At 36.5% G+C, this 12050-nt stretch overlaps 1 protein-coding gene across 1 annotated transcript in view; it reads right to left on the bottom strand.

Moving 5' to 3' along the window:
• The window catches only part of LOC131034633 (peptidyl-prolyl cis-trans isomerase CYP21-1), a 72290-nt gene extending 63038 nt beyond the window's left edge, over positions 1 to 9252 (bottom strand). Inside the window, exon 1 of the mRNA XM_057966179.2 lies at positions 8983 to 9252. Coding sequence (XP_057822162.1) covers positions 8983 to 9057 — 75 coding nt within the window. The 5' untranslated portion in view covers positions 9058 to 9252. The remainder of the gene's footprint in view (positions 1 to 8982) is intronic.
• Between the last annotated feature and the right edge of the window lie 2798 nt (positions 9253 to 12050).

The raw sequence follows: 12050 nt of genomic DNA, 5'->3' as shown, positions 1-12050 counted from the left end.
TATTAATGAAAGCAATTAAAATTTTTTTAATGAAAATCGCTGATAGAAAGTGATTAATTTTTTTTTATTTTTACTCAGCTATCGATACCATATTATTGATATCGATACCATATTATATCAATATCATATGATATCGATAAAAGTCATACTCGGTTTTAAAGAAAATAAAAAAAACATTGGCGGAGCTTTCACGGCAGCGCTCAGCAAGGGAAGAAATACAGAACTGGTGAAGACGTGAAGTGTGAAAGGTGAAAGGGTTTTTTTATTTTCATTTTGATTTTGGTCTAAGCAAGGAAAAAGAAGGAAAAAGAAGACCATGAAGTGTCCGATTCAATGATTATAGAATTAGAATCTAGATTCTAATTTATAAATGTTATTATGTTGCTATGATGAATGTTTACAATGTTACAATGTTATATAAATTTCATATTTCTATATATCTATATATATATATATATAACCGTCCCCTGTTCCAGGGAAGAAAAAAAACGTCCCGGAAATCTATTTCCCCGTTCCCCCTTCCCAGAAACTCAGGGTAACATAGCTTAAGTGTAAAAAGATAAGGTCTTTTATTGAGTCATTGCCATGCCATACTCCAATTTAAGTTGAAATTGTTCAATCTTACCCCATATATATATATATATATATATATATATGTTCTGGGAAAAAAAACGTCTCGGACACCTATTTCCCCCATCCCGGAAACTCGGGGTAACATAGCTTAAGTGTAAAAAGATAAGGCCATTTATTGAGTCATTGCCATGCTAGACTCCAATTTAAGTTGGAATTGTTCAATCTTACCCCTGGGTTTCAACATTACAGGACTAAATTGAATTTGCCAATCACTCAAATGGTAGTGGCATATTGTACATAATTCCAGACATAAGTAGAACAAGAGCCTGCAGATCACATGTCAGTGGCACAAAACAGGCACTGCTAATAAACCCGACTCCATTTCAAATGAGTATAGTCAAAAAAAAACCAAGAGTCAAATTTGCAACTGCAGTGGAAAGATATTTTTTTTATTGAGATGGTAAAAAAATTATTCAACACCAGTCAAGTGGAAAATCTAAAAATATCAAAAACCCAAATCTTCTGTAAACTAGCTCACTAGAATTCCTTGATTCTCAAAATTGATACGCAAAAGTTATTAGTTAAATCCTCACACAAAACTCATGAAAACCCTAATAATGATGCGTGAATCTTGTGTTTGGATATTTTAACGACGTACATTGTATGACGTTAAGATGCCCAAACAAAGATGCGTTTGGATATTTTAACAACATACATTGTATGACGTTAAGATGCCCAAACAAAGATGGCAAGTCCACAAAATGCAAGCATTCATTTTCTCATTTCCATCTTCTCCTCTAGATCTTGATTGTTAGACCCTCTTGGCTCTTGTCATTAATGATAAACCCCTACAAAAAGGGAAAAAACAATTTGCATCTGATTTCTGCTCCTCTTGAATCATGAAAAATTGGCGTGATCTTTCTCCTGTCCACATTGAACATTAATCATTTGGATTTATAGTTGAGCTCCCAATTTGAAAGCTTGCCCTCTACTGTGTTTCCATATTCTCCCTTGTTCAATGGCAAGTGTTGAAAAATAATACTAGCAGTTGCACTTGATGTGCAATGGGCATGCTGACAGGTATTCGGATATAGCGAAGTGGGTTAATAAAGCATGGAAATCCAAAGTAACATAAACTTTTTATTGCTTTCTCAATGCAACAGACCATACAAAGGGCACAGAACAAGGGGTTGAAAAAAATAGGTGGCTGAAATGCCTAGAGAGAACGAGGTTCCCATGCTTTGAGGTGATTTTCCTCTCATTTCCTGAGTGAGACATATGCACCGTCTTGCATCCTAGCATATTGCTGGTAGGTGAAGGCCGGGGAGATATGCAAATCTGCCAAGTGCCGAACATGAGAGGTTGAGTGAACATGAAACCCTGACAATCAATGCCTCTAATGTAAATTGACATTCTTTCAAGGGTAAAACCTTGGGATTTTGGATTGTCAAAGCCCATTCCATCTTCAATGAGAATCAGTGGCAAGTACCGCCCGCAAGCAACTAGAATAATTGGTACAAGATGCATCTCATCCAGATCCCAAGACAGGCTAACATAATGATCAAACTTGAAAACAACAAAGCATGGCAAATCAGGCAGTTTGCTAAAAAAATTGTATACAATAGCAACAGCTTTGTCAATTGCTCTATTGACAAGCCCTGCAGCAACTCGTGAATTGAAAATGAGAATAACCCTGCTGCCCATTGCACAAAAGAACTGTGGAAGGAAACTACTCGTCCTCAACATTTGTAGCAAATTACCCTCATGTTTGTTCAGCATTAGACTGTGCAATTAAAACCCTCAAGGTCTTCAGAGAAATCAATTTATTTGTTGGAAACAAATGCATAAAGGACTGGAATGTAGCATACTCATCTGTAGCAATGAAAGAGTCAATCCATGACATAACCAGCCCCCAATCAAAAAAGTTTTGGCTCTGCATTTCTGATATTAGCAAGAAGGTCACAAAATTGAAGCTGAGATTGCTCACCACCTTTTGGTGGAAGAAATCATTCAATGTAAAACAGTATTAAAGTTGTGCCATAGTGTTGTCCCATATGAAGCCTCACCATACATAGGGTTATCTTTGACATGTGGCAATTAACCCAAATTACCAACAAGGATAATGGAGCGAATACCAAAACAAACTTGATTGTTTTGTCCATGGGAAACACTCTACACAAGCAACTATCATTACAAGCCAGCAACCTAGGGCTGATTAAACTTATTTCATCAATTAGAATGTACTGAACAAAATATATGCTCTCCTAAATGTTGTCAACTCTTGCGCCTCAAAAAAATTCATCTCTTTTGATGGAATGCCAAGGCTAGAATGGCTTGTGGATACACTGATGTTGATTGTTGAAACATCAATTGGAGCAAGCAACGACAATTTTGATTGACATGGAGGAGTGGCTTCTAAAATTGCATGTCTAATTCTATGAATAAAGTAGGACTTCCCAGTGCCCGTAGTACCTTGTACAATCATCCGAAGGGGTGTTTATAATCCCATTCTTCCAACATGGGTTACATTAATATCAAAGGCAGCATGTTGCCCAATTGATAGGCTTCCCAAGTTAAGGCTCATATCTTTCTTGTTGCTTACAGGCTGGTGTGTTGATCGACTAGTGTCTATGAAATCAATGGCTGAAACCGACAAGGAGGGGAGGATGGTACAATCACTCCAATTGTGGTTTGTCATAAAAGTTACCCTTACCAAACATGTCAAGTTCATTGAAGTCAATAGAAATGGCCAGGTAGAGGCAAGATAAGAGTTGCCACTCTTCAACCTTAGGCACATTCAATGCATCTAGTTGATTAAGAGGTAGTTCATCATCAAAAGTGGCAAAAGAATATACAAGTTTCTAATCAACATGCCATGCATTGTGAGTGCCATTTATCCTCTCCCAATGCTCATTAATAGATGATCCAATATCAATGTAATGATGTAGAATGGTTTATATAAAAGCAGTTCACTCCAACAAAAGGACCTGAAAGAATTTGATTCTTTAGCAGGAATGGTTGTGAACTAAGGTGTGACAAAAACAATTGCTAGAACTACACATCTCTTCCATTGATTGTCTATGTAAGATGCTACAAACATCCAGTTTTTAGCAGATTGTCAATGATTCCAATGATAATGGTCGGTCCATGTATGCATCAATAAATCAAGTCGCAACATATTCATCATCATAGAAGCTAGTGTTTTGCTTGCTCTGTATATAGTGTGTTCAAGATTCTAGTGAACATGGGTTTTACTAAGATAAAAGTTGTAGTTATTTTGTTCCAAGCTATTCTTTCCTACAATTACAATGACTATTAGTATTTGGTCAATACGCCTTGGCAAGTGTTTGATGATGGTAGTCATGTCTTGCAGGAAGCAATGTGTATGGCCACTATATTTGAGTTTCCCACCTTGTGAATAAAACACTTATAGAGTTGGATTGACCCGTGCAATTAACATCTCCTCACTTGCATGAGGGCTTACAAACAAAATGTTTAGCTTCCAAGATCCATAAAATTTCACCTAAAGAAACAGTTGCCATTCTCCTCAATTGCACACCAGAAGAAAACATTAGCACCATGTGCGCATCTGAATTGGATTCCAAGATAGCATTTGATGCACACTGAACAAGGAGGCGTAAATGACAATTAATCTATTATTACGCATAGTGATTAACAAGCTGCAATAGAGATAGAAATCACCAACAATTGCGAGGCCATTGGAAAACGTTAAGCACCAATCAATTAAAGTGCACAAGTTACAATGTTTTGCGCCAACTCATCCAGCGGCAATCTAGCAATCCTAAGTTGGATTGCAATAAAGAAGGAGAACCATGGACAATGGAAGGTATATCTAAACTCAAAAATCGAACAAGCATTTAAATTGCAAGTAGCACATGCCAGATTTGTTGGTTTCATCTTTTTGTTCTTGATAAAGGAAACACAACATCTCATTTATACAGTCTCTACTAGTCAAAGCATCACAACATCCATCATTTTGCATAGAAGGATTGTTGCTGATTTCTTCTTGTACATTATTGAAGTATGATGCAAATCATTTATCAATTCTCTCCTTGATGAACCACTACCACATGCATGATCAATTTTAGGCATGCCATAAACAATCCCTAGAAGCAAATAAGAACAAGGAATAAACAAAATTAGGAATAAAAACAGTGTCAAAGATGACAGTGCAAAAAGAACAACAAGCATGTTCAAAAGACATGTGAATATGTAAATTAAAAAAGGTTGTCAAGATATTCACTAGAAACTTGAACACACTATATACAGAGCAAGCAAAACACTAGCTTCAAACTACTATCATTTGAGTATGGTGTGGCATGACAAGTTTACTACTCAAAGATGAAGACTACAGAAATAACAACATTTAGAATACAATAAATATATGATCAAGTCATTTAATGCTCTATTATGCATGACATGAAGAGAAGGATAAGAAGGGAAAGGCAAAAGATTTATACAAGGACAGTTTAGAGACTTCTTCAAAAAGAGTTGATTTTCACCCACAAAGGCGATATGTTTTATTCTTGTCACAACAGCATTGACCCTTTCCTCATCATTAAATGTTTCATATTTGACAAACAGCCTAAAGAGGAATTGTTGTGACACATCATTACTTAAAACCTCCAAGACTACTTCAAGTTCAAGTAACAACAATTGCAAATCTCTAGTAATGACACCTATCAATGCATATCTCTTCTGATCAAAAGCAGTAGTTTGCCCCATTTCTCACTCATATGGTCTAGCAACACAAGTTTCAGCATATAGTTGAAGTCACATTTAGTGAGATCTTTGCAACATTTTGGACAATGCCAAAGCTTATTTGAGTTTTTGCACAACTTTTTTCTTTTGCATTTTTTTTCATCCATAAGAAGAGGGTAGGAAGGGTAACAGAAGCTGTCCAGTTGCAGCTTTGTTACAATGACACGAAGAAACACATTCTCTGTCCTATCAACAGTTGCAATCATATGAGCATGCAACTAATACACACAACTATCCTTCTCGTTTTTGGACAAACAAGCTGAAAGGTGGGAGGCACCTTTCAAGACATACTAAGAATGCAAATCCTCTGCTTCTTTGTGGCTAGGATTCACAAGAAGTCTCGTGCCCCATACAGCGCCAATGGTCCTTCCATTCCATGATGCAATGCGACCACCTTTGACTATGAATACAGGAGAATTTTCCATTGAACAGAGTTCATAGAGTTTCTTCCACTCAACATCACAATGTGAGCCCATAGTATGATGTCAATGCCAAACCCTAAAATGTAAGTAAGAGAACCAACACATTTAGTTGTCTTTTGTGCATTGTCAATATAGAGGAAATAAAGTCAACAACACCACTAACATCAACCAAGCAATTGAATGAAGCTAATTCAAAGTCCTAGACTCATGTGAAGTGGAAGTTACAGGTGTGCATGTTGAAAGTTTCAGAATCACAAGGAATTATTGTTGAGGAAGTTTGCAAGATCTCCCAAGGATTTGGGGAGCAGTTATAGAAGGCTTTGCAGCTTTCGCTACCATCAGATATAAATATACCTTGCCTATCTGAACATCATAAAATTATTCAGCTGCATCTTTAAAGCATGTTATATGTTTTTCACCTCTAACAGAATCAAGAAAGACAAAACCAAACATCTGTCTCTCAGCTCTATTATTTTCGAATCCATGAAGCACACATGTAGACACAACTTACCTTGAATTAACCAATGCTTCATATAAGGACTCGACACACAGATTGAAATTGTTGCATTAGGTGCATCTAATTTACTCCTTGGATAGCATAACACTAACTTGTGTGTCAACGTCATTGCATCAAAATAAAAAAGATCAATCTCAAAGGGGCTTAAGCGATGAATAGAATGACCACAAGAAAGGGAAAAAGGCACACCAACAATGAGAGCCTTAATGGATAATACTTTCAAAAAACTAATTACAATTGCCCGCAAAACAAGATGAAGTAAGCAATAAACATTCGCAAACCATCACATAACAAGTTAAAAGAGGAGAAGAGCATTTAAGAGGTAGAGTGCAACTATTTCCTTACATCATTATGTGGAACACCCAACAAGCATTGTCTATCAACTGTACTGCAGAACCCTCCACAAGAACACCATCAGCAACAAGGTTATTATATTTTAAGAGGAGGAGAGCATTGTGCATGTGTGTCCCATTAGAAAGTGGAACTGATATTTAAACATGCAGCTGATGTAGGAAGAATGCTTTCTAGTGTGATGACTTAGAGCAAAGTGCAAAAGCTAGAGATGCCAGCTCGCAAGAAGTTTGCTATTTGCACCAGCACTCGAGAGATTTTCCATTTGGAATTGGAGATTCTATCAACAAATATGGAAAAAACCTAGGTTACCGGGTTCGGCCCCCTAGACCCCTGGTACTGGTCCGGTCCGGTCCTGGTCCGGTCTGCCTGTGGTTTGGACAGGGTCCGTGATTCACAGGCCTGGTTCAGACCAGGTTGAACCCAAGAGGACCCAGGTCGAACCTGAGGGTCTGATGGGCCAAAAATGGTGTTCTTTTTGCAAAATTTAAATCCACCACATAAAAAAATTAAAATATAACCCTAAAAGTGAGTTTTAAACATTAACTTGGCTTGTTTCACACATGCAACATGAATACTGATATAAAGCCAGAGCATACTGATTTGGATGCTTTCACTTCTCAGCTTGTTGCATTTGATGACTCGGATAGCGAGCAAACTTATAGTGCAAGTGCAAGTGTAAGTGGCATTGGCATTGGTTCATCTAATGTCAATGTCAATGTCAATGATAAGGAGGAGAATGAGGATGATGAATTAGAGAATCCATTTGATGATTAAAATTGTTGAAAGTTGAAACAATGATACTTGAATATTTTGTCATTTTGATATTAAACTTGATGTAAATGATACTGTTATGGTATGATCATGATGCTATGATTACAAGTTTATGTTGGTTTTGTTGTTTATATGAAGCTATGTGACATGCTAATCTTAATTCAAGCTTTTATATATATATATATATATATATAATTTACATGTTTTTGTACTAACGAACCCAAACCCCTTTTCAAAATTTTGCCGGACCAGTGTACCAATTCTTTGAACCCGAACCAGCAACTTAGGAAAAAAACCCAATGAAAAACAAACCAAACATGACAAGTAAAAAGGTAGTTAACTCAAAAATACGAGCTAGCATTACACATTAACTAGAATCTTTAACTCAACATAGGACATGCCAAACACAGTAGTTTAAAACATACACCAGCTCATGAGCTTCATCTGTTCACCTCTCCTTGTCCATTCTCTACATGAGAGTTAAACTTGGTGCATAAAATTGCCCCGGATTCTTTGAATGAACACATTTACTATCACTTCTACAGATTATTTCACTAAGTGGGTCAAGGCCATCCCAGTCAGGCCTGTTACAACATCTGATGTTTGTGCTTCCATTATGGAATATCTTATTTCTAAATTTGGTTTGCCATCAATTATTATTACAAATAATTGTACATCTTTTTAAGAATAGAGAAGTGAAAAAGAAAAAATAGAAAAATACAGATTCAAAAACATTTATCTTCTCCCTACTACCCACAAGGTAATGGTCAGGCACAGACTATAATAAAAAATATTGAGGAAATTTTGAGAAAAACAAATGATAAGCATGGTAATAATTGTCACATATAAGGTGTCCCTGCATTATGGGCTTATTGTACTAGTATGCATGCTCCCATTGACCATTCGCTTTATTCATTGGCTTCTTACACCATTATATCTCTTGAGCTAGAGATTTTTTTTACATGTTTCTCTTCATGGCATTATTGATGATGCTACATCCAGAGAACAAAGATTACATGAACTTGAAACAATCAATGAGTAAAGAATTGGTGAATTGGACAATGTACTTTGACCGCTGATATATGATGCGCTTGTAAGGACTGTTGTTTACGAAATCCATTTAGGAATTTGCAGAATTACGTAGAACAAGAGCTTACATATCACATTTTACTGGTACTAAACAGGAAAAGCTGATAACCCTACTTCTAACTCAAATGTGTACAGACGGAAAAAAATAAAAAGAGAGAGAGCCACAGATATTGTAATTGTAGCGGAAAGTTCGTTTGTTTGTTTTTTAATTTTATTTTTAATGAGAAAAAAATAAAGATATTCGACAACATTCCAATCGAAAAACTATAAAAATCAGAAATCCAAATCGTCTGTAAACTAGCTCACCGGAATTCCTTGTAAACTAGCTCACTGGAATTCCTAAGTTCTCTATATTGTGTAAAAATTTGTTTGTTAAATTCTCACGCAAAACTCATGAAAACCCTAACAACAACTTGTGAAGCTTCCGTTAGGATATTTTAACATTTATTTAATGTTTAGTGGAGATGCAGGTACCTTGAGTGACGCTGAAGACGCCCACACAAATATCACAAGTCCACATAATGCAAGCATCCATTTCTTCATCTCCATCTTCTCCTCTAGATCTCGATTGCTGTAAACTCTCTTGTCATCAACCCCTACAAATAGGAAAAACCAGTTTGCATCTGTTTCTTGGATCGTGGGAAATTGGCGCGATCCTCCTCCTGCCCTTGTTGAACACTTTCATTTGGGCTTCTAGTTGAGCCCGCCCTCGTTATGTTTCCTTTTTATCCCTTGATCAATGGCATTAGCTCAATATATATATATATATATATATATATGTGTGTTTTTGTTTTTTTTTAAAACGGGGTGCTCGGAGGAGGATTTTACTCATAAATGGATCCAAGGTTAGGAGTCATGCATCATGACTACACTTTTCAAACTCCAAAAAAGTGAGTAGTTTTTAAACTAACATGTGTGGACGTTAAAATTGTCTTTTTCTTCTTCTTTTCATTACCATATATAATGAATACGTTAAAGATGTGTGGGAAGTTAATTAGAAAAAAAAATGGTCTATTTTTTTTTTGCATAGATTTGTGCAGTACATGAGATCATGGTAGGTCATTTATAAAATGATTTTGTTTGTGCAAAAAAGGTTTGTATGGATAATTGATATCTTCAAATCAACTATACAATGCACTTATAGGGATTCAAACTCAACTAAAACAAAACCTTTGAATTAGGAAGATAATGAATCTCTAATACCAATAGGGTCATGCTATGAGAGGGGGAGAGAGGGGGGAGGGAGAGATAGTGATAGGAAGAGGAAGAGAGGGGGAAGAGAGTGGGGGGAGAGGGACAAGGGAGAGATAAAAGAGAGAGGAGAGATGGATAGATATATATGAAAGAGATAATTATATAGAGGATGGTAGAGAGGAAGAGAATGACGATAGGATAAATATAAGGATAAAGATAGGGATAGGAAGTGTTATATATATATATATATATATATATATATATATATATAGAGAGAGAGAGAGAGAGAGAGGTGGGGGAGATGGATGGATAGAGAGAGGGAGACATGTCTAGAGATAGAAAGGAGAGAGAAATATAGAGGGGAAGATGAAGAGGGATAGAAATAAAGTGGAAATAAATAGAGAGAGGTAGAGGTGGAGAAGAAGATAGAGAGAGATAGAGAGGGAGAGGTAAAAAGGAAGCGATATATATATATATATATATATAGAGAGAGAGAGAGAGAGAGGTGGGGGAGATGGATGGATAGAGAGAGGGAGACATGTCTAGAGATAGAGAGGAGGGAGAAATGTAGAGGGGAAGATGAAGAGGGATAGAAATAAAGTGGAAATAAATAGAGAGAGGTAGAGGTGGAGAAGAAGATAGAGAGATAGCGAGAGAGGGGTAAAAAGGAAGTGATATATATATATATATATATATATATATATATATATATAGAGAGAGAGAGAGAGAGAGAGAGAGAGAGAGAGGGCCAAAGGGAGAGATTAGATATAGCCCAATAGACATAGAGGGAGAGATGGATTTATATAGATAGAGGAGATAGAGGGAGATATAGATAGATAAAGAGAGACGGGGAGATAGAGGTGGAGATTTGTGCATAGAAATTGATAGACAAAAGTGAGAGGGAGATATGGAGAGAGAAATAGAGAGATAAAGATACGAAGTAGGAAAGATAGAGTGAACTGAGAGATATATATAGATATGGCTTGAGAAAGATAAAGGGGGTAAGAGAGATAAACATATATAGAGGGGGAGATAGAAGCAAAAATTGTAAGGAAATACATAACCTTACTAGTTTTTTCACCAAAATTAATTTCACATAAGTTACAACATTAGAATTTAAAAATTAAAATTACAACTTCCCTTGTTATTTAAGTATCAAATCTAATAAGAAAGCATCAATTCATAGTGATCAATACAATACAAGTCTTTTGATTGTCATGTGACTCATCATTCTTCTGTAGATCAATGGATGAGATCATGGTTAAGGCATTTTCTCCACCCAACCACAAAGCCTTACCTTCCCTAGAGTTCTTCCTAGCTCAAAAACCACCAACCCTACTCGAAATGCCTAGCAATATGGAAATAAGTGACAAGGGGGAAATCCCGATGCGATCCTAACTACATGCAATTCCTACTCAAATATGCTAAAATGCAATCAAGATGTGGCAGAGAATTAGTTATGTTATGCAATAAATTTGACTTTGGTGAAAGTACTTGTAACAATTGTGAATTACTATGCATTAACTTATATGAGTCCCATATTTGGCACCCTCTTCCCCGAAGATAAGCTTTCTCAGGCACAACCATACACGGAAGAAGAAACTCAACATATTGTAGCGTCATAAATTGTATCTGCATACAATTTTGTCCTCACTTAGACCTCACCTTGACGTTTTGTCTCTCAGTGCCTAATGTCTACTTTGATTCTGCTCACACCTTCCTGAAACCCGCACTTTCAACTCCCCTTCTATCTCATGTCCAAATCTGAGTCTTGATTAACAATACCAGGGCACCCCACCGCACTAGTCCTCCTAATTAGGACCCAAATCTGGTCCCATCAACGGTCACATCAAGTGAGTGGGAATTTAGGTCTTGTGTCGGCCTACTCTAAAAATTCAAATAATTTTTAGATGATTAAGTATACAAGGAGACCTACACCTCTAGTTTGAAGTCTGTGATGTTAAAGATTAAGTTGGATCTCTCTCTCAATTACACTCTAGCGAATTCGATTTAAGTGAGTAAGTAATCAAGCAGTTATCAAGCATTGAATGAGAGGTTGTCAAGTTCAAGCATTCAAGATGGCATCCATGATCAAACTTCCATGAAGACTTTCTACGTGACATCATAAACCCTTGTGTGAGGATTCAAGCAAGCTTCATCAAGGTATCAACTTCAATTACAAGCTCACTCAATTTCAAATCCAGCCTTTCCCTCAAAAGGAAAGCATCTTGCTACAATTCAATGTTATTTCCATTTGAATTTCAAGGTTAGTTCTTAAACCAGGGTTTGACCCAAGGCAAACCCCTATCCACAACCCTTTTTCTCTCTTTCTATGTGTAGGAAATTGA

The sequence above is a fragment of the Cryptomeria japonica genome, chromosome 11, assembly GCF_030272615.1.
Source record: "Cryptomeria japonica chromosome 11, Sugi_1.0, whole genome shotgun sequence".
NCBI classification, from domain to species: Eukaryota; Viridiplantae; Streptophyta; class Pinopsida; order Cupressales; family Cupressaceae; genus Cryptomeria; species Cryptomeria japonica.
This window is presented reverse-complemented; position numbering and strand designations above follow the sequence as displayed.